Source organism: Balaenoptera musculus, chromosome 15, assembly GCF_009873245.2.
Source record: "Balaenoptera musculus isolate JJ_BM4_2016_0621 chromosome 15, mBalMus1.pri.v3, whole genome shotgun sequence".
Lineage (NCBI taxonomy): Eukaryota > Metazoa > Chordata > Mammalia > Artiodactyla > Balaenopteridae > Balaenoptera > Balaenoptera musculus.
Window position 1 is genome coordinate 62,470,197 of NC_045799.1, and position 23,009 is coordinate 62,493,205.

The 23,009-nt window shown below is 48.9% G+C and overlaps 1 protein-coding gene and 1 non-coding gene across 5 annotated transcripts in view; one reads left to right on the forward strand and one right to left on the reverse strand.

Annotated features, from left to right (window-relative positions):
- The window catches only part of ABCC1 (ATP binding cassette subfamily C member 1), a 131,943-nt gene that overhangs the window by 61,665 nt on the left and 47,269 nt on the right, over positions 1 to 23,009 (forward strand). For all 4 annotated transcript variants that reach the window (XR_005016427.1, XR_005016426.1, XM_036825394.1 and 1 more), the window contains exons 8-12: positions 8,620 to 8,850; positions 9,539 to 9,716; positions 10,964 to 11,125; positions 14,094 to 14,186; positions 16,277 to 16,480. Coding sequence is in view for 2 of the 4 variants with exons in the window: in XM_036825394.1 (XP_036681289.1) it covers positions 8,620 to 8,850; positions 9,539 to 9,716; positions 10,964 to 11,125; positions 14,094 to 14,186; positions 16,277 to 16,480 (868 nt within the window). In the remaining 2 variants the exon portion in view is untranslated. The remainder of the gene's footprint in view (positions 1 to 8,619; positions 8,851 to 9,538; positions 9,717 to 10,963; positions 11,126 to 14,093; positions 14,187 to 16,276; positions 16,481 to 23,009) is intronic.
- LOC118882110 lies at positions 6,087 to 6,217 on the reverse strand. Its single transcript, XR_005016665.1, has one exon. It is a non-coding gene; the product is annotated as a small nucleolar RNA SNORA24 (small nucleolar RNA).

Genomic DNA, 23,009 nt, shown 5'->3' on the forward strand with positions numbered 1-23,009 from the left:
ACATTGGTGACAACCCATGAGCCCACATTGACGCAGCATTGTCACCCCGAGTCTGTGGTTAACATCAGGGTTCACTCTCGGTGTCCAGGATTTCAGACTCTCGCCGACGAGAGCTGCATGCCAACCCCGAGCTCTGTCATCGGGTTATTTGGGGAATCAGGCCAGGGCCTCCCCAGCACATACCTTATTTCATCAAATCTAGGACGTCATCAGTTGTGCGATGCATCATTATTTTACGCACCAGTGAGAAAGAGAAACGGCTGCCGATTAAACCAGGACATGACATTGACATAAGACGCGTCCTGCGTCCACAGGAGCCAGAAGAGAAATCACGAGGGATTTGGTGGCAGGGGACGGTGTCGTTACTTATGTTGTCATTACGGGGTTGGGCCTGTTGTCCACCTTGGAGAGCTGGCTGACGAGAGCCCAGCCTGGTGTGTGGCCCCGCAGAGCAGCTGGCCTCCCAGGAGAGAGGCCCAGGCTCTAAGTCTGATTCCTCACCCGTTGCAGGAGCGCCCAAGTTCCAGGTCTTCACTCAGGCCGAGGCTGTGGATGGGAATGTGGGACATCGTGCTGGCCACCAGGACATCAGCGGAGGACTTGTGACTCTGTGCCATGGCCCGTTCGGGGTGGCCACGGACAGAGGAGAAGTTGTCCCTTGGGAGGTGGATTGAGCTTGAGCCTCTGTGGTTGGGCGTTGTGAGGAGATAGCTGGTGCTCTGTGCACACACAGCTCTGGCCTTGTCCCATGTCTGTGACCCAGTTGGAGGGTCTCAGGGAGAAGTGGGGTCTCTGGTTCCCTTCGGCCTGGCCTGCAGCCTCCTTCCTGATGAGAGGGCTGCGTCCTCAGCTTGAGTTACCCGAGCCTCGCTGACTGCTTGGCTCCGCCTCCTTCCCACGTTGGGTGGCAGGGGATGCCCGCCGTGCTGTCCCCTGGGGCTCACCCAGTGAGCCGGTTGCTGCAGATGTTGTAGGAGGGGCTGGCAATGAGGCTTCGTGGGAAGAGGACTGGCCGTACGGCATAAAGTTCCATCACGGGCCTGGCCCTTCGTTGATTCGTTCAGCAGATGCAGTTGATGACTGCTGATATGCTGAGTGCAGTTTAGGCCCTGGGGGTTCAGAGAGTGGAACAAGATAGACAGGCTCCTTGTTTGGTGCCACTTACATTCCGTGTGGGACGCAGGGAGTTGGGAGTCAAACACAGACTGTTGAGAAACTTTGAAGAGCCTTAGTGTGGTGACGAGATTAAATGGGGAAGAAATGAGGGTGAGAGTGACTGCGGGAGCTGATGCAGGTTTGGTGGTCAGGGATGGCCCCTCTGAGCAGAGGTTCGTGTCAAAGGAGGGAGTGAGCTGCGTGCAAATGTGGGGACAGGGCTTTCCGTTTCACGGAAACAGCTCGTGCAAAGGTCCTGAGGTAGAGGTGAGTGTGGCATGCTTATGGAGCAACCAGGGACCCCGTATGGCTTGAGTGGAGTGAGAGGTGGGGAGAACAGGAGGAGATAAAGTAGAAGTGTTTGCAGGGATCTCATAGGCTATGGTACTGGCTTAGGGGTTGACCCCAAATGCCTTGAGAAGACTGGTGGGTTTTACACAGGGCAGCGGCATGCCCGGAGTTCTGTTTAATATCAGCCAGTTAGGCTGTGCTGGGGAAGATGGTTTGTGGGGCGAGAGTAGGGGCAGATGGGTCAGTGGCTCTGTTCCCAGAGGCGTGAGCCACATCTGGCCCTGTGACCCACATGGGTGGGGAGGGGAGAGTCCTGTGTTCTGGGCTGCTGGGTGCCCCAGGGCTCCCGGGGAGCAGGTGACCGCGGCCTGGGCAGGAGGGCTGCCTTGGCTTCTTGGCCTCGGGTCTCAACCTCCCCCCCTGCCCCCAGTTCTTCTCCTCACCCCTGAGTGACTCCTCTCAGGAGTCAGGTCTGAGCTGCTTCCCCTGCTCCCCTGACCTTTGGGTTTTAAAATCCAGTGCCTCATTGGTTTTCATTAGATGATTTTGAGTTTAACAAAATGGAGTGGAAATTTCTCGACTTACGGCCTCCCATAGGTTAAGGCCATTTTGGACTGTGGTTCCTGCTGGAATGACTATATAATGGTTTGATGGTTCTGGAAAAGACTTGGGCAGTTTTTTTAAAAAGTTAAATAGTTATGATACCACCCCACCATTCTACTCCTAGGTGTACACCCAAGAGAACTGAAGACATATGTTCATAAACTTGTGCAGGGATGTTCGTAGCAGCTTTATGTGTGATGGCCAAAGCTGGAAGCAACCCAGACAACCATTAACAAGTGAATAGATGTGCAAATCATGGTGTAGCCATGCAAGGGAACACTTCTGAGCAAAACAACAGAATGAACTATTGGTACACTCAGCCACATGAAAATCTTTAAATAATTACGCTGAGTGAACGAAGCCAGGCAACAGTGCATACATACTAGGTGATTCCATTTATATACAATTCCAGAAAATGAAAGCAAGTCTGTAGTGACAGAAATCAGATCAGTGGTTGCCTGAGGTAGGGGGAGGTAGTGAGATGGGAGGAGAAATTACAGAGAGGAGAGCTCTTGGGGGTGATGGGCGTGTCCATTATCTTGGTTTCCCTGATGGTCTGACAGGTGTGTAAATCTGTCAGAACTCATCAAATTGTACACTTCAAATGTGTGAACTTGATTTTACATCAGTTATACTCCAATAAAGCAATGTATAAAAAAGCAGTAGTGTTTAAAGAAAGGGTGACCATTTTACTTAATTGTCTCTATTTCATAAAGGAGTGCAAACAGCAAATAACAAACAGAAACAAAGAAAACAGAATGCTCCAAAATACAGGTGTTAAGCTATGGTTCTCAGCCTTTCAGACCCATTGCCCCCTTGAGTAATAAAGATATTGTAACATCTCCTTAAATGTACTTTAAGGAAATATATAAAAATAAACCCACTCATGTATCTTACTTTAAAAATCAACAAAGTGTTCTTGCTCAACTTTAACAGAAACTAAAAGGCAAAGGATTTGTAATAAAACGTCATCCATGTATGTCTGTGTGTAAACACTCAGGCGCACGCTAGAATAGAGAATGAAGAATTGCTGAGTGCTCCTAAGTGGAGCCTTCTCTGTGGCAGCAGCAAATCTCGACCGACCCAGTCTTGTGGTTCTGGAGACCAGAACCATCGTCACCCTCATGGACAAGGTTTTGCAAAGTGGTGATTCATGCTTGGCAAATTTCTGAACAGAACTTAATTTGCACGCTGACTGCATTTCTGAAAAAAATCGAGGTATATTTAAACTTGCAAAAAAAAAAAAAAACACTCTGTGTATGGATTTATGCCAAAGATGAAGTTAGAGTGTAGATTTAGGTGATTTTGGGACTTCCCTGGCTGTTCAATTGTTAAGACTCTGCGCTTCCACTGCAGGGGGCGTGGGTTCGATCCCTGGTCGGGGAACTAAGATCTCACAAGCCGTCGGTGGTGGCAAAAACAAACAAATAAACAAACAAAACCCCCCATAGATTTAGGTGATTTTAGGCAGGCTCTTCACCTACATGGATGCCTGGTAGGATCTTGTTTCTTTGGGATGGTCCTGTACTCAAAGAGGGTCTGGTTTCTGGCCCAGTCATTGTGACATCAGAGGGTGAGAAACCCCCTTGACAGCCTGTTTTTGAGAAACAAAAAGCACTCTACGACAACAGCAACAAAAAGGGAAAGAATGATCTCGAGTCATTTGTATTTGTGCTGAACACAGTCAAAATCCTGCCAGGGCTATACTTTCCTTGCGGGGCTGGAGGGGTGGGAGTGGGGAGGTGGCTGCCATGCCCATCTGTGGTTTCCAGAACTGTTACCCCGTATATTGTGAGCTCGAAGGAGAATGAAAATGTGAGTTAAGGGTGTAAAATCCATTCTCTGCAATTGTAGGTCAAATCTGCCCTTCTGTGTTATACTGGGTATTATGGATCAAAGACAATGCTCAGAGTACATCCAGAAAATTTAGTTTTAATTGAGCTATGATCTTTATAAGTTTGAGATTTTTGCCTTTGCCTCAACATTAGAGATCTTATTTGTTTAACAAATGACAAACAAAGCCTCCAGTAGCTCCTCGTGGCCCTTTGGTTGGTTCACGCACCTCCCAGTCTGCTCTCTCAGCCCTGCTCTGGTTACTTGAGGTTCTTGGAAGGGCTGCCTCACCTCTTTTCAAAATCCCTTAGTTCCAGGCCTGGCTTATCCTGTTCCCCATGCCTAGAGCACCCTTTCCTTTCCCAAGTGGACTCGATCCCTCATCATGCAGGTCTCAGCTTTGATGTCCCCTCCTCCAGGAAGCCCCCATGATAGTCCCCCCTCACATGGCTGATCCGTTTCTCTCACAGGGCTGCTCGATGGTGGGGCTCTCCCCAGGGCCCGGCCCAGAGCAGGGCATTCGTGGAGGAGACAGCAATGGGCACCTTTGCTCATATAAAAATCTCTTGGGTGAGCAAGTTCCTTTTTCTTCCCAGCCTCCAGCTTCCCCACCCCTTCCTCTTCCCCTGTCCTGAGCAGTTTTCTTCTGACTCAGACCTTCCCTCTCCAACATTCCTTTCTTTCCCAGCCAGACCATTCAGGTGCCCTGCTTTCTTCCTCACCCTCCAGGAGTGCCAGCTTCCCTTGGAGAGCTCTTGTTCACTGGATATTTTTTCTCTCCTGACTTGGCTGTAGCTGGTCCCTTCTACTTCTCTAGACCCCTTCCCCCCAGGCCTGAGCCTTCCTCCTCTCTGCCCTCCTGAGACCTTCTCCCTGGCCCTTTGGCCGCCCATCTCCTGGCCACAGAAAACAGCCTGGGTCACTGGCAGCCCAGGCAGGCCCAGGGCCAGGGCCCAGCTTAGGACGTGGTGCAGAAAATGAATGCGGAGGGGGGAACGACTCAGCCACTCCCTGCCCCCCTGCCCTGCCTTCTTGTCTTCCTTTCCAAGAGGGCATGTGTGTGCTGAATGAAATCATACTAAAAATCCCCGCCAGAATCCCAGCTTCAGGAAAAGTCAGTAAAGTGAGCAGGGAAAGAGCTTACGCAGTGACACTGACAACACGAAAAATAGAAATAATCCTCTGTGGTTGGTGGAATGACACCCCCTCCCCCCAAAAAAAGATGTCCACATTCTGATCCCCAGAACCTGTGAATATGTTACATGGCAAAGGGACTTTGCAGATGTGATTCAGTTCAGGATTTTGAGATGGGAGACTATTCTGGGTTATTGGGGTGGGCCTGATGTCATAATCACGAGGTTCCTTATAAGGAGGAGACAGGAGGTGAGAGAGAGAAGACGCTGAGCGGCTGGCTTGGAAGGTGGAGGCAGGGGCCACGTGCCCAGGTGTATGGGCTGCTGTTTTTTTTTTTTTTTGGCTGCTTTGGGTCTTCGTTGCTGCGCACGGGCTTTCTCTAGTTTTGGTGAGCGGGGGCTACTCTTTGTTGTGGAGCACGGGTTCCTCATTGCGGTGGCTTCTCTTGTTGTGGAGCATGGGCTCTAGGCGCACAGGCTTAAGTAGTTGCAGCATGCGGGCTCAGTAGTTGTGGCGCATGGGCTCAGTAGTTGTGGCGTGCGGGCTCAGTAGTTGTGGCTCGCGGGCTCTAGAGCGCAGGCTCAGTAGTTGTGGCGCATGGGCTTAGTTGCTCTGCGGCATGTGGGATCTTCCCCGACCAGGGACTGAACCCATGTCCCCTGCATTGGCAGACGGATTCTTAACCACTGCGCCACCAGGGAAGTCCCTGTAAGCATCTTCTAGAAGCTGGAAAAGGAGGAAACAGATTCTCCCATGGAGCCTGCAGGCCCACCTTAGATTTCTTTTTTCTTTTTTTTTTTTTAATCTGTACAAATCAAGCATTTTATTTATATAGCAAGGAAGCACTCCTTTATTCTCCATTTAAGTACCATACTTGAGATTTAAAATGACAGTTGGCAGTGTACTACAGGATGCTAAATAAGACTTCGTCCGTATTGCTTTGGATATCTTGATATTTTGTTATATTTTCCATCCTCCATTGGAACAATTATTTCAGCTTCCTAGAAACATTTGAACAGTAGTTAGATGTTTGCCCAATAACCCAGTACCCTCCAGGTTTTTGAAGTGAAGAATGTTACTTGTGCAAGTCAGAATCTGATACCAGTTAAATAGTGACAGCTTTGCCAATAAACAAGAATGTGCTCTTCCATGGCTAGGAAGGGAGACTTCCACAGCTGACAGGTCCCAAAGATACATGGAGCCACCTTAGATTTCTGACCTCCACAACTATGAGATGTTAAATTTGTGTTGTTTCAAGCCATTGATTTTGTGTTAATTTGTTGCAGCAGCCATAGGAAGTTCTACAACTTCACCCAGAGTTTAGATTTTATTCTGGATGTAGTGGGAGGCCAGCAGTGGAGTTGAGGTTGGGGTGATGCACTTTAGGAGGATCCCACTGGCTGCCGTGCAGGGATTGGTTGTTAGGGAACGAGAGTGGAAGGAAATGGGGGGAGTGGTGAGGAGGCCCCGGCGATGGTCATTTGCATGGGTCAGAGGCTGTGGCGATGGAAAGCGTGGATGGATGGATGACTGCACACATCCCGGGAGTGGGATGGACACAACATGTGCCTGACTGGAGCTGGGAGCATGGAGGGGAGGGGTTCAGGGATGATTCCCATGTTTCTGGTCCTTTCCTGGGGTGAGGAGCATCGAGGGGAAGGATACGGACTTGACAGAGCCCAGACCAGTGCCCACGGTTTGGAGTGGGGACGGAGGAGGGAGCCAAGGCAGGTTGGGAGGCTGTGGTCTCCAGGAGGGCGTTTCAGTTGGTCCAAATGGTCAGATGTGGCTTAGATGGGAGAGGCAAGAATCCCCTGTGATTAAACGATGTTCAGTGAGCTTATGCAGTGGACGATTGTGTCGGGTGGACGATGGGGATGAAGCTTGGTGCACATTTCGGGGATGGAGCCCACGTTTGGCCTTTTGAGGATGTTGCTTTGATTGCATTTTGGGAGAGGGAAGCTGTATGTGTTGGTGCGTAACAGGTCACCCCAAAACGTAGCAGCTTTAAATAAGAATGAACATTTACTATGTCACACAGGGTCTCTGGGTCGGGGGTCTGGGATGGGTCTAGCTGGGTAGTTCTGGCTCAGGGTCTGCCATGGCTGCAGTCCTCTGAAGGCTTGACCAGGGCTGTGGATCTGCTTCCACGTTGCACATGGTTGGTAAGACTGTGCTGTCTGTTGGCAAGGTCTCACGGTGGGGGCTTCTCCAGGAGGCTGGTGGAGTGTCCTCCTGACCCGACAGTTGGCTTTGCCCAGAGTCAGTGATCCATGAGAGGGCAAGAAAGAAGCCACAGTGTTTTCTGCAACCTAATCTTGGGAATGACACTCTCTCTCCGTCATTTCTGCAATATCCTATTACAAGTGGGAGGGGACTTCACAGGGGCATGTATGAGGGTTCCGATTACTCAACATCCTTGCAGACCTTGTTGTTATCTGACTTTTTGATGATAACCATCCTAGCGGGTGTGAAGCAGTATCTCATCCTGGTGTTGATTTGCATTTCCCTGATGACTTAAGATGTTAAGCAACATTACATGTGCTTATGCCGTTCGCATGTCTTCTTTGCGCCTTTTATGGCTGGGTTGTCTTTTTCTTATTGAGTTGTAAGAGTTCTTTACTTGCTCTAGTTACAGGTCCCTTATCAGAGTTTTGATTTGCAAATATTTCCTCCCATTTTGTGGTTTGTCTTTTCACTTTCTTGGTGGTGTCTTTTGAAGCATAAAAGTTTTTGATTTTGATGAAGTTCAATTTATTTTTTCTTTTGTTGCTTGTGCTTGTGGGGTCATATTTAAGAATCCATTCCTAAATCCAAAGTCCTAAAGTTTTGCCCCCTCTGTTGCCTTCCAAGAATTTTATAGTTTTAGCTCTATGTTAGGTCTTTCATCCATTTCGAGTTAATTTTTGTATATGGTGTGAAGTAAGGGTCCAACTCACTCTTTTGCCTGTAGCTATCTAGTTTCCCAACACCATTTGTTGAAAAAACTATTCTTTTCCCATTGAACGGCCTTGACAACCTCGTCAAAATCAATCAGGTTTATTTCTGGATTTTTAATTCTGTTGCATTGATCTCTGTATATGCTCAACCTCATGCCTGTCTTGATTATGGTTGTTTCATAGTAAGTTTTGAAGTCGGGAAATGTGAATCCTCCAACTTTGCTTTTCTTTTTCAGGATTGTTTTGGCTATTTTGGATCCCTTGAGTTTCCATATGAATTTTAGGATTAGCTTCTCCATTTCTATAAAGAGCCAGCTGGGATTCTGATAGAGATTGCACTGAATCTGTAGGTCATTTTTGGGTTGGCACTTTTCTGTGCCCTTTACCTATATTAAGTCATGTATAGGTGAGGTAGGTCCTACTATTTCCCCATTGTACAGATGAGGAAACTAAGGCCTAGAGAGTTTAAGGCACTTGCCTAAAGTCACACAGCTGGCCAGGATCCTGAGTTTGTGGTCAGAATCACTGTGCTAAGCTGCTTCTCTGCAGCGACTGGTTTTCTTTGGCTAGGCCTCCCTGTGGGGGGGGGCCTTCTCCGGCCTTCTGGCCGGTGGGCTGAGTGCCTGGCAGACCCCACAACTGCTCCTTGCTCCTCGTGTTCCAGACAGCCGGTGAAGATCGTGTACTCCTCCAAGGATCCCGCCAAGCCGAAAGGGAGTTCCAAGGTGGATGTGAACGAGGAGGCTGAGGCTTTGATTGTCAAGTCCCCCCAGAAGGATTGGAACCCGTCCCTGTTCAAGGTGTTATACAAGACCTTTGGGCCCTACTTCCTCATGAGCTTCTTGTTCAAGGCTGTGCACGACCTGATGATGTTTACCGGCCCAGAGATCTTAAAGTAAGGCCTCCTCCCTCTCAGCCGGGCAGCTCTTCACGTCCTTGACCTTCCACTTGCAACACCCTTCACCTTCCCTTAGGGTCACGTGGCATGCTCCCAAGGGCACAGGGCCAGGCCTGTACATCCTTACCTGCTTTGCCTGATGCTTTGCTCTAATACAACCATCTTAATTAAGGCCACGTTGGTTGCAAGTAACAGAAACCTTACCAGGCTCCCCTGAAGCCAAAAGGGGGAAGATAGAGGATTATCTTGGGAAACCAAAAGCAGGGAAATGTCAGATTGCATGAAAGCTGCAACCTAAACCCAGAAAGGAGGTCACCTCTCTGTTTACCTCCCTCCTTCCCTGCTTCTGTCTGTCTCTTTGGTGCCACATGTTCATTCTCTTTCCCTCCCTCCCTCCCTCCGCCCCTTGTGCTCTCTACTTGGTCACTTTTGGGTGATGAGGCAGAGCAATCAATGCGAGAAGCCCGGGGCTGCGCGCCCTGCCGTGATTACTCACTCCCGCCCCCCCCCACCGCCGGCATGGGCATCGCCACGTGGGTTGGGCTTCCCATCCATAAAACTGGTGTTGAGAGTGCCTGCCTTGCCTGGCTCAGGAGAAGGTCACCCGCGGAAGCCAGAGGACTTGTCCCCACGCGCACGCATTTCGCGGTCTCTCACATGGGGCTCTGTCCCTGCTGCCCCACAGGTTGCTCATCAGCTTCGTGAACGACAGGAAGGCCCCAGACTGGCAGGGCTACTTCTACACGGCGCTGCTGTTCGTCAGCGCCTGCCTGCAGACCCTCGTGCTGCACCAGTACTTCCACATCTGCTTCGTCAGCGGCATGCGGATCAAGACCGCCGTCATCGGGGCTGTGTACCGGAAGGTGGGCCCGCGGCTCCCGCTGCCGCCGTGGAACCCCTGGGGGCGTGGCCAGGTCACCTCTCAGGCCCAGCTTCTGGAGCAGTGGCATGATGGTGGCCTGAGTGGCCGCGGGCGGCAGGGAGTGACCGTCAGGCCTGAGAGCTTAGCAAAGCTGATCCCAAGGGCGAGCCTGTGGCATGTCCGGGAGCCCCGGGGTCAGCTGAGGGTAATTGGATTTCTTAGATGGCACTTGATTTGGGGAGATCCAGGTTTGAATCCTTGCTCTGCTGCTAATAGTCTGTGTGTGAACTTGTTCTAACTCTCCATTTGAACGGAGCAGATGGTATGTTCCTTGGGTGATAGATACTCAGCAGGTATCTGGGCACGGACAGCCTTAAAGGACCTGGATTACCTCCTCGGTCCCTTCATTTCTTAGCCTCTGGGCCACGTGGGTTAAGAAGAGACTATTCAGCAGGTAGTCGGGAAAGATGGACTTGATCGTTGGCTCTCGGCCCTGTCTGCAAGTTAGACTCACCCGGAGAGCTTCAGAAACTTCCAAGGACCAGGCTGCAAGCCAACCAACTCAGTCATGATCTCTGAGGGTGGGACCCAGGCATCCGTACTTCTAAAACTCCCCAGGTGACAGCGTGAAACCATCGAGAGCCAGGATGAATTTGTCCCTCCAGGGGATGTTTGGCGATGTCCGGAGACATTTTTGATTGTCATAGCTGGGGGTGGGGGCATCTAGTGGGTGGAGGCCAGGGATGCTGCCGAACATCCTAAAATGCACAGGACAGGCCCTCAGAGAATTAGCCTCAAATGTCAGTAATGGCAAGGATGAGAAACCCTGGCTGAGACCTTGGTCCTTCAGGCTGATCTGGCGGCCAGCAGCGTCAGCATCTCCCGGGGGCGTGTTAGAAATGGAGAGTCCCTATTCCAGTCCTGCGAAATCAGAAACTGCACCGTAACAGACTCCCTGGGGGTGCGTACACACGCAAGTGTGTGAAGCCCTGGTTTAGGCGACCTCTGAGGTCCCTTCCATACTGAAGAGCTCAGGATGGGGAGGCAGTGAGTGCTGTCGATAAGAGAGTGGGCTTTGTGATGAGACACATGGGCTGGGAAGGCAGATAAGCCGCCAGGAGAGGAGAAAAGAGCAGTGAGTGGCCTCTCGACTGTTGAGCTGTCTCCTTCCTCCACGTGGGCCTGGAGGGGAGGGCTCTGGGCTGTCACCTGCCACACTCACCCTCGTTGCCTCTCCTTTGTCTCCAGGCCCTGGTGATCACCAATTCAGCCAGAAAATCGTCCACCGTCGGGGAGATTGTCAACCTCATGTCTGTGGACGCCCAGAGGTTCATGGACCTGGCCACGTACATTAACATGATCTGGTCAGCCCCTCTGCAAGTCATCCTTGCCCTCTACCTCCTGTGGCTGGTGTGTGTTTGATGTCATTCCCGTGGCGCGTGGGGAGGGGCCTCCATGTGTGGGCATTGGGGGCGAGCGAGTGGGTGTCAGTGATAAGAACCTCTGTAGCTCACTGGCATTTCTTGCTGTCATTCACGTTTTATTTCCCAGCCTGTCAGCCAGTTCCTGGATATTTTATTCCTTTCTTCAGTTGTTGGGTTATGTTCTCTAGGGTGGCATGGTATTCATTTGCATTTGTCTCTTCTTGACAGTGTATGTAGTTAACAACCCTATAACATACACATTGTATTTCTCCCTCTGTATCCTCCCAAATGCTAACCAAACTCATTTATACACAAGTCCCAAATTATGTTGGTTAAGGGTCTCTTGGTTGCAGGAGATAGAAATGCATCTTAGAGTAATATAAGCAAATAAAGGGAATTTTATGGGTGCATGTAAATGAAAAGTCCAGGGTCTGGCTTCAGGTAGGGATGGATCCAGGAGTTCAAGCAGTGCTGTAAGAATTCAGTCTCATACTCTCATCATTTCTTAGCCCTGTGTTTCTCTGAGTTGACTTCATTCTCAATGGGATTTCTTCAAATGGCTTCCATAGTGTTGGGCTTATATCATCTTCACAGACAGTGGTGCCAGAGAAAAGAGATTCCTTTTTGCATTCCTCTTTGTCTCACCCGGGTCCCAGGGGGCACTCTGATTGGCTTGGCACAGTCCTATTCACATCCCTGAACCAATCACTGTGAAATAGGCAGAGTTCTCTGATGGGCCACCCTGGGTCACATGCTCTTGCTCAGTGTGGAAGGGGTGGAGGTGTGATTGACAGCCCTTCCACATGGGGAAGGGCAGTTCCCAAAATATAAGATGACAAGCAAAGATGCTTATAGCCTAATATGTGCCTTATTCTGTTCTACCCTTGGGCCTTTGCACATGTCTTTCCTTCCACCATGAATTCCCTTTCCTCTTTCCTCCCTACTGATGGAATCCCACCCAAACTTCAAGGCTGTGACAAAATGCAACTTCCACTGATTCTTTTTCCCTCTCAGTTAGGTGGACTTCTTCCATCTAACAGATGTCTTGGGGCATCTACTTCCCCAGAAAGTGCTGCCATAAAACACTTCTTTTAGAGTTGCCTTCAGGGTTGGTCTGTGATCCACTACAAAATTGCTTTATTTTAGATGAGAGTTGCTGAATGTGTTACTGATTATCTGGGGCCGGATAATTCTTCGTTGTTGAGGGCTGTCCTGTGCATTGTAGGATGTTTAGCCGCATCCCTGGCCTCTCTCCATTAGATCTCAATAACACACCACCTCCCCTCCCCTACACTCCCACCATCCCTTGTGACAGTCTCCAGATGTTGCCAGATGTCCCCTGGGGGAATAGTCCTCCCTGGTTAGGAACCGCTGCTTTAGACCAAAACCAGGGTTTCTCTATTTGACAATCAAGAACACGACATAAGATAATGGAGGACAGCGTGGCTCTGAAATCAGGCTGCCTGGGTTCAGATCCTGCCTCTTCCAGACCTTATTACTTAATGTCTCTAAGCCTTGGTGTTCTCATCTGTAAACTGGTGATAATAAGGGAACCTCATCATAGTGATGTTGGGATAATTGAACAAATTAGCACAGGTAGTGTTCCCTGAACAGTAACATGGTACAGCGATGTGCTTGGTATCTTTTAGTTACTATGATTTGCTCTCAGAATTGATTCCTAATGCTTTAGATTGTTGGTAGAAATCACCTTCATGCTTAGAGGTGGATTAATCTTCACTGGGCAGAGATCCATCACAGAAACAAGCGGTAGCAGCATTTTTTTGGTAACTAGGACTGGAGACCCCGAGGGTGACTCCTTGGAAGGGACTAACATGCTTACCCTGTAGTTCCATCCGTCTGTCTCAGCTAAGCAAGTGTGCACTGGATGGACTTCGTAAGCTGTCTCTTTTTATTTGTGTAACTTGGAAGTTGAAAAATGTTGATCTGTATCTTGTCTCAATCATGACCACTTAACCTTTCTGAGATGCAGTTTCCTTATCTGCAAATGGGATAACAGAACAGTCTACAGGCTCTTATCTACAAGTCCCCAAATCAAAGAGCTCTGAAAATTGCAAGTTTTTCTTATTTGGTGGCAAGACTTGACTTGAACTGATATGTGATTTATAATTTTGATTATCCCTCTCATGGGAATATTCCTATTTTGCTACTGAAAAAAATCATTGCATTTGCTTCTGGAGCACTGTGCCAGGGCCCTGTGGAGGTGTGATATACAGGCATATCTACCTGTGTCAGGGGTCCCCGAGACCCCACCAGGTTCATGATTTGCTAGGAGGACTCATAGCTATCATTTATTACAGCAAGATTAGCAAAGTTCGGAGGGAACCAAGGACAAGCTTCCAAGAGTCCTCTCCCCCTGGAGTCACACAGGATGCACTTAATTCCCCAGCAACGAGTTGTGACAATTGTGACAGCACATGTGAAATGTTACCAGCCAGGGAAACTTGGGAGAGACCCTGTGCCCGGGGTTTTTATTGGGGGCTGGTCACACCGGCAGCCTCTGCCTGGCACAGACCAAACTTCCAGACTCCCAGAGGGAAAAGGGGTTAATCAGCAGAAACCATATTGTTCATGCAAACAGTTTAGGCGCAGTGAGTCACTCTTATCAGTTCTGAGAATGGTGGGAACTCTCCCAAAATCCAAGCACCCAGGCGCCAACCAAGGACCTTTGAACAAGATAAGCCGTCAGGTGGGCCACGTTCACTGTTTTCTGCTCCACATCCTGTTACCTTTCTGAAATCCTTAAGTTCTCATTTGCAAAACTCAACCTGGTCCCAAGGGTTTCGGATAAAGGATTGTGGCCTTGAACGTTCTTACAGGGTTTGTGGGACCCCAAGGGATGCTCCCGGATAAATCTGAAAAGTAATGCGGCTACACGGGGTGGCTCAGCCCGTGGAAGCCCCGTGCTAAGGCCTTTGTTCTTGTTCCTTCCATAGAACCTGGGCCCCTCCGTTCTGGCTGGAGTGGCTGTGATGATCTTCATGGTTCCCCTCAATGCAGTGATGGCCATGAAGACCAAGACCTACCAGGTAGGGGGTGTGTCCGCACAGGGCTCCAAGCTGCACCCCTGCCTAAGGCCTTTCCACCTGGGTGTTAGTTGAGTTCCTTCTGCACAGGCCTTGGGGGTCTCAGCCTTGTCTGCCTGTGGGAATCCCCTGGGGAGCTTTAACAAATGCTGATGCCTAGGCCCAATTCTGGGGATTCTGATTCATCTAATGTGAGTGAGGCCTGGGCATTGGGAGTTTTTAAAGCTTCCCGGGTTATTACATTGGGTCGCTGAGGTTGAGAGCTCCCGAAATAGTTAGACCTCGTGGGCCAGTGACTGAAGTCCCATCTGTGAGCCTCCAAGAGATTCCTTATTTCCTATAGGTGTATTCCTTTCTGTGTGTGTGCATATTCAAGAGCTGAGTAAAAATCACCCCTTGCTTTTCTCCCCATTTCCTTATGCTGGTTGCAGGGTTAAACTCTTAATTTTCAGAGATACTTCGTATTTTTAAAGTTTTTAAATACTCAAGTAACAGAGTGAATGCCTTTTCATTATAAAAGAAAGTTCAAATAATACAAAAGTATATAGATTAAAAGGACATGTCCCCTTCCCTGTCCTTTTTTTTTTTTTTTTAAATTTATTTATTTAAATTTATTTTTGGCTGTGTTGGGTCTTCGTTGCTGCGCGCAGGCTTTCTCTAGTTGCGGCGAGCGGGGGCTACTCTTCCTTGCAGTGCGCGGGCTTCTCATTGCGGTGGCCTCTCTCGTTGTGGAGCACGGGCTGTAGGCGCACAGGCTTCAGTAGTTGCGGCACGCGGGCTCAGTAGTTGTGGCTCGCGGGCTCTAGAGCGCAGGCTCAGTAGTTATGGCACACGGGCTTAGTTGCTCCGTGGCATGTGGGATCTTCCCGGACCAGGGCTTGAACCCATATCCCCTGCATTGGCAGGCAGATTCTTAACCACTGCGCCACCAGGGAAGCCCCTCTTCCCTGTCCTCTTAACCACGGTGAACACATTGAAGCAAATCCTTCTAGAACTTTTTATGTGTTTATATAGAGATCGGACTAACTATATAGTTAGGCTTGGTGTGTATATGTGTGTGTGTGTCATGGTGTTATCACTGTATATATTTTAACACAAACGGGCCCGTTTGGCAGAGTGATTTTATCGTCCGACGCCATGCCTGGGGGATCTTTCTGCAGCATGCCATGTGGTCTGACTTCATTGTCTTGAACTCACGCCTGATGGTCCATAACAGAGACAGGCCAGAGTTCATTCCTCTGCTTCCCCACTGATGGCTATTTATGATGTGCCTGTGGAATTTCAAATGAGAGAGCTTGGCCGTGCTGGTGATGCCGAAGGAGAGAAGAGTTCCAGGACGTGGGACTGTTGGAATGAGGTTTGGGGAGGAGGGAGGAGAGGCGTGGGAGGGGCATGGGGCTGTGTCGCCTCTTAGCCTCTTCCCTGAACAGCCCACCTCTGAAACGGCTTCAGTCTCTGGCTTTGACCTCATGTTGCTTAAACTGTCCTCTTCTGTGACCCAGGAATGACATAGCATTTAATGATAGGGTTCTCGTGAGCAGGACTAAATGCACTTGAAAAGCTTAGAAAAGTGCCCGGCGTGAGGAAAATGCCAGGTGGCCTTAAAAATGCTTAACAACTGTGCAGCATGGGCACCCAAATGGTCAGAACCAGTGCTGGCTGGTACAGAAACACTTCAGTATTTTAACAACCATGCACTGCCTGAAAAGCAGTAAAGAAAAGAAGAAAATGGAAGAAAAAAAAATATCATCTCTCGGTTTAGATCAGCAGAGTAGGGCATGTGCCGCTTCCTGCCTGGATACCTGAAAGGTTTTTCTTGCCTCTCTTCCTCCCTTCTGAATTTAAGAGGTTTCTCTGATGTCAAATTTAATGTGATTCGAAGCAGTTTTTTTCCCTTGAAAAAAGAATCCTTTGGAGTGCTCTCAGGGTCAAGAGTTAGGGTTCGTAGGAATTGCAGGCCAGCTTTCCCACCCTTAGGACGGCCCATTTTTAATAGATGGGGTTGTTGAGTGTTGGTCTGATGCCAGGGCCAGAAGTGAGCAGCCAGCCCCCAGGTGTGGTTTGGAGACAACTGACCGCTCCTCTCTTCGAAGGTGGCCCACATGAAGAACAAAGACAATCGGATTAAGCTGATGAATGAAATTCTCAATGGGATCAAAGTGCTAAAGCTTTACGCCTGGGAGCTGGCATTCAAAGACAAGGTACTGGCCATCAGGCAGGAGGAGCTGAAGGTGCTGAAGAAATCTGCCTACCTGGCCGCTGTGGGGACCTTCACCTGGGTCTGCACACCTTTCCTGGTGAGTGAAGCCAAGTTTATCCTGGCCCACATTGTTTGATGTTTTATTGTGTTGTCATGGCTAAATATTTTTCAGAAGTCACTGTTTCAGCAAGTCAGCAAGACCTTCTCCAACCACTCCTTTTTAATAGTGCCACTCCCACCTTTTGTTTTATTCACAGCATTTACAGCTTCCGGCCCAGGGATACTCAAAGTAGCTAGTTCAGGAACTGTTTGTTACAGGTTCACGATAAGATGAGAAGTTTGTGGTGGAATGTAAACCTCTGCTGTCTGCTTCCTTCATTGAGAAAGTCTTTTTTTTTTTCTTTTAATTAATTAATTAATTTTATTTTTGGCTGCGTTGGGTCTTTGTTGCTGCACGCAGGCTTTCTCTAGTTGCGGTGAGCGGGGGCTACTCTTCGTTGTGGTGCGTGGGCTTCTCATTGCGGTGGCTTCTCTTGTTGTGGAGCACAGGCTCTAGGCGCACGGGCTTCAGTAGTTGTGGCGCGCAGGCTCAGTAGTTGTGGCACACAGACTTAGTTGCTCTGCGGCATGCGGGATCTTCCCGGACCAGGGCTTGAACCCATGTTCCCTGCGTTGGCAGGTGGATTCTTAACCACTGCGCCACCAGGGAAGTCCTGAGAAAGTCTTGCTAAGAAAAAAAATGTCAGCTGAACTACATGCGTGCTTGGTGCCATAGTTGAGCTACGTTATGGTATCAGCTCCTTATCTACTGTCATCTGGTCACAAACCACAGATTGGCAGTGACCTGTGGACCACACTTCAAGTGGCAATGCCAAACATACTCTGAAAGTCACTTATTATTTCATGAATTGTCTGCCTCTCTCCACTAGAATGTCAGCTCCAGGAGGGCAGGGATTTCTTCTGTTCACTGCTGTATCCTGGTGCCTAAAATGGTGCATAATAGGTGCTCAACAAATATTTGTCATTCACTGAAAAAAAAATTCAAACTGTACAAAAAGTTATGAAATGAAAAGTATATTGTCCTCCCTTTCATCTGTCCCTTTCCTCCAAAGTGACAGTTTTGTATGTCTTTTTAGGAAAAAAAATTATACATATAGATATTTTTTAAATATTTGTAATATATTCAAATGGACTCATAATTATGTGGTGTTCTAGACCTTTGGACTTGATATGTAACCTCTGAGTTCATGCATTCAGATCTCCTTTGTCTGTTTTAATGATGTATGCTTGTCCAGAGCATGGATGTGCTGTAGTTGACTTAACCCATCTCTCGTTGCTGGCCTTTTAGGCTGGTCCCTCTTCTTTGCGGTTATGGCCCACACTGCCCTGAATGTTCCCATACGCATATCTTGGGGTACTGTAATGGGTCTGTCCCTAGCTGGCCAACTTTGAAAAGTTTAAAGACAATAGTGTGAGTTAACTATTTTCCAAAGCTGGCCCCAAACCAGGAGACAGTATGGACTGTGGAAACCCTTTAAGCTCAATTGACAGTTGAGCATGGTTATGGAGGACTTCAGATCATGCCCCCCATGTTTATTTTTTCTCTCTGTCTTTGTATTATTAACTATGTCATTCTTTTTTAAAAATGTTGTGCTAGTAAGTATTACTTAGCTACGTTGGCAAATATATATTCTTATGGGAAGTTCCTATGACTAAAACCACACATATTCATAAATTAGAAACAGAATTTTCTGTTAGGCTGCCATCCGCTTCATCACAGTGGAGTTGCAGGTGGAATGTTGAAGGAAACTCCTGCCTTTTCAGTGTTTGTCAAAGTGTATCCATTCTGACGCTGGATTTTGTTAGGCTCAGCTTAATGTCTCCCGGAGTCTTAACCCGCACACAAGGCAGTGTGGTGGAAATCAGTGATGCTCAAACTTGGGTGGGCCTCCCAGTCACCTGGAGGGCTTGTTACAATGCATCTCACTGGGCCCCACTCAGAGTTTCAGATCCAGTCGGTCTAGGTGGGCCCTGAGTGTTTGCATTTCTAACACGTTCCCAGGTGCTGCAGATGCTCTTGGTTTGGGATCCACGCTTTGTCCTCAGCAGTGGGGCCCATGGACCAGCAGCACCGGCATCACGGGGTTGCTTATTAGAAATGCAGATTCTCAGGCCTCACCCCACACCAGGCTAAGACAGACCTGAGTATTAGCAATCTCCCCCTGGGTGATTTGTATGCACATTAAAGTTTGAGAAACGCTGGGAAAAAGGAGGAGTAAGCAAACATTTTCTGTATAGGACCAGCCAGTGAATATTTTGGGTGTTCTGAGCCGTGCGATCTCTGTTGCAACTGCTCCTTTCTGCCGGTGTAGTGCAGGAGCGGCTGTGGATAACACGGAATGAATGGGTGTGGCTGTGTTCCTGTAAAAATTACTTTATAGACACTGAAATCTGAATTTTATACACTCTTCATGTGTCATGAAATATTTTGATTTCTTTTGATCCTTTAAAAATATAAAATCCTGGGGCTTCCCTGGTGGCGCAGTGGTTGGGAGTCTGCCTGCTAGTGCAGGGGACACGGGTTCGAGCCCTGGTCTGGGAGGATCCCACATGCTGCGGAGCGACTGGGCCCGTGAGCCACAACTACTGAGCCTGCGCGTCTGGAGCCTGTGCTCCGCAACAAGAGAGCCCACGATAGTGAGAGGCCCGCGCACCGCGATGAAGAGTGGCCCCCGCTTGCCGAAACTAGAGAAAGCCCTCGCGCAGAAACGAAGACCCAACACAGCCAAAAAAAATAAATAAAAAACAAAAAAAAACAAAAAAAAAACAAAAATATAAAATCCATCCTAAGCTCATGGGCCCAGACACAGATGGGTAGACCACAGGCCATAGTTGGCTGAGCCCCGGCTTAGAGGAATGGAATGTTTTGCTGAGAGTCAGGACTCCTGCTGAATTCTCCTGCCAGCTCACCGTGTGACCTGCAGCGGTCATTTCACCTCCCTGCCTCTGGGTTTTTGAGCGTGAAAGATGAAGGGGTTAGGCCCCAGGGATGTGACATTCGGGCCCTGCCCTCCCCCGCCCCCATACCACAGCAGACACCCCCGGTCTGTCGTGGTGCTCTCTCCCACTGAGTTATGTTCGAGCAACCCTCCAGGTGACCGCTGCCGATTGACTGGAGTTGGCCCAAGCAGCGACGTCTCTTAGCTGTTCTGAGATTCTGTGTTCCCTAAGATCCGCTCCGGCTCAAACACACCAGCATTCCAGGCTGGAAGGGTCTGCTGTCTCATTCTTTTCATACTCCAGTCTCTCCAGCTTTCCCCAGGTCCTTAGCGACTCTCTTGGTTTTTTTCAAAAGTAAAAATATAAGACTGGATGGTATAGAGGATGTTCGTTCTATTTTTTTTTTAAACTGTTAAATAGTCTCTATGTATTAAATACAACTGCTAAATAGTCCTTATTGTATATATGATACATTTTAATTTAAAAACAGAAAGTAATGCATTCGCATGGTAAAAATAGCTAAAGCTGTTCCAAAGAGGGTCTGCAGCTGAGTTTCTCATCCCCAGCGCTGCTGACATTTGGGACCCAGTAATTCATTGTGTCTTTGTTGTGGGTGCTGTCCTGTGCATTGTAGGATGCTTAGCAACATCCCTGGCCTCTACCCACTAGACGCCAAGTGGTACCTCTCCCCCCCACCTCCCCGGTTATGACAGTCAATTTTTGATTGTCTCCAAACATTGCCAAATGTCCCCCAGTTGAGAACCACCAGTCTGCAGTGAAAGGCACTGCTCTTTCCCTCCGCAGACCCCCCATCACCTAGCTTCCTTCTCCATACCGGCTTCTTTTGTGTATTTCCAGAGAGAGCCTGCATGTATACCAGCATAACATTGACTATATGCAATAAATGGAATCAAACTTAAACGTCTCTTTTATTTACTTTACTTTTATGCAAGTGATAGCAAATCACACAGAAATTCAAGGCATCTGGATTGCATTTTTTAAAATAGGAAAAGATCTGCAGTCAGAAGGGTCAAGCACTAAGGTTTAGTCAGTGGGTCGTGTTACACTTAGGACGAAGGGGACCTTTCCCCCTTTCCCCAAAACCCTTTGCTCTGTACATCAGATCCTCTGACAAAACCTGCAGTTTCCAGCTTGTCACCCACACTGCTAACCCTTCAAATATCATCTCCTGCCCTGGCTTCCGTTAGGAGGCCTCAGCAAGAGATGCTTAAGAGTGGGACTGGCTTTTCTTGACCTTGAATTTGCCATTAAGTTTTTGGGTGACGATGGGCTTCCAGAGACGGTGTTGGTTCAGCTGTTTGGCATGAAACAGATGAGCCCAGGGGTCAGTCGGGGACCTTGGCCCTGACTGAGACACTGAAGCCTCTGACTACATTAGGATAAAATATGTGGCCTTCGGTTCCCTTGGAAGGTGTTTGCATGTGCTTTCCACTGGTGAATTCCTGCACTTCAAGGATGATGTGTTTACCCACTGGTAGGTGTGATGGAAGACAGAGGCCTGGGGAGGTCAGGCAGGAATGGGGATGCCATGTGGCAGGATTGATGGGACTGTTTTTCTGGAATATAGAGCCTGGCATTTATCATGTCCTCATGTCCACCTAGTGCACTTTCCTAAAATAGCATCCCTGTCAGTATTTAGCATTTGCTCTATTGGAAGATTTGTGAGCTTCTTGCCTTCTCTGTGCCTTGTATGTCCGTCCCTTCTTTAGAATAATTATCATTCCATATGCTAATTACCTGTTGTGCAGTTCTCTGCTGACCAGAACATACATGGACCTTGTCTTTTTTTGCTTGTATCCCTAGAACATAGAGGACTTGGCAAATGGTACCCACTCACTAGGTGTATGTAGAGGAATGACTGACTAAATGAATGGACAGAAGATTTGAATAAACTGTATTAGTCAGGAACTATCTTGCTGGGGTTTTGGGTGTGACTGGACCTAGGTGCTCCAGCGATCATGTTGGGTATAATTCCTCCTCTGTCTCCCAGCTCTGCTTTCTCCATGGTGGTTTCTTTGTCACATGGGAACTCGCCATGTGATTACAGTTGATTCTGTCATCTCAGTAACCACAGTAACCAAGGAGAGAGCTCCCCTTTTCCCATTAGTTCCTGCAAAGCTGTGGGGTTGAGTCTCATTGGTTGCGGTTGGCTGCATGCTTGTCCCTGAATCACTGGGGCCAGGGAGCAGGGATGCTTGGATTGGCCAGGCCTGGGTCATGTGGCTTCTTTGGAGATTGGGGTCAGGTCCGGTGTGGGCAGTTCATCTGTGGCTGAAGCTCATGGACTGAGGTTGGGGGAGGTTCAGCTCCCCAAAGGAAAACTGACGTGTTGTCACCAGCAACAAGAGTGGATGCTGACCAGGCAGAAGGAACAGATGTCCTCATGGAGAGATGGCAGATTTTTAGGGGTTGGGCTGGGGAAGTTGGTTCCGTCATTTGCCCCATTTCTCAGCATGGGGGGAGGCTCTTTTAGCACTCAGAGGGGGGCGGTAGTTCCTCCTTGTTTGCAAAGGATTTTTCGCACCCTGGACCCTCACCCTTTAAGGCTGTAGCAAACCCCAGCTCCCCAGCCGCCTCCACACACTTGCAGACACTCGTGCTAGAGAGACCCTGGTGCATATCTGTTCCCCACTAGACCGTGCGTCTCAGGATCTCCGAGGCTGCCTCACACAGTGCCTGGCACACAGTAGGTGCCCAATTAATAACTGATGGATGAATGAGTGACCTCTGCTTCCTGGAGAAGTGGATGATGTGGGTCTGACGGGGGCCACGCGATGTTTCTCCCTCTTAATGCGCTTCCTGTGCTGCCAGCAGCCACCCCATCAGTTGGGCCAGTGGAGCTGGGATATTCTGGTGGTGAGATGCCTGAGGCCTGATTTTCTCTGTTGCTGAAGAGACACCCTTGAGTGTGTGCTTTCTCGCCCTTGGGCAAATCCATCCACCTGCCTACCCATCCATCTACCTACCTCTCCATCCATCTGTCTACCCACCCATCCATCCACCCACCCACAGACATTTCCTGGGTATCTGCCATGATCCAGGTGCTGTCCTAGGCACTGATGATAGAGCAGTGAATACTAAAGACAAAAATCTGCACGCTCATGGGGTGTTCATTCATTCTAACTGGGAGAGACAGATAGTGCACACCAGGCATGATAAATATATAGTATGCTAAACTGTCATAAGTGCTATGGGAAAAAAAGGTTCTGGTTAGAGTGATAGGGAGGGCTTGCAGTTTTTAAATAGGATGATCACGGGACTTCCCTGGCGGTCCAGTGGTTAAGACTCCATGCTTCCACTGCAGGGGGCACGGGTTCGATCCCTGGTCGGGGAACTAGGATCCCTCATGCTGCACAGCGCAGCCAAACAAACAAACAAACAAACAACAACAACAAAAGGGATGATCAGAGCCTTCACTGAGAAGGTGATACTTGAGTCTTAACCTAATGGAGGTCAGGGGCCTGACCAGGGAGAGGGAAGAGTGAGAGGCCCTGAGGCAGGGCTGCGCTGCCCCAAAAAGGAATAATCGTGGAGGCAAGCGGGGCTGGAACAGAGGGAAGGAGGCGGGAGAGTGGTAGGAGAGGAGGGCACAAGAGTTCAGAAAA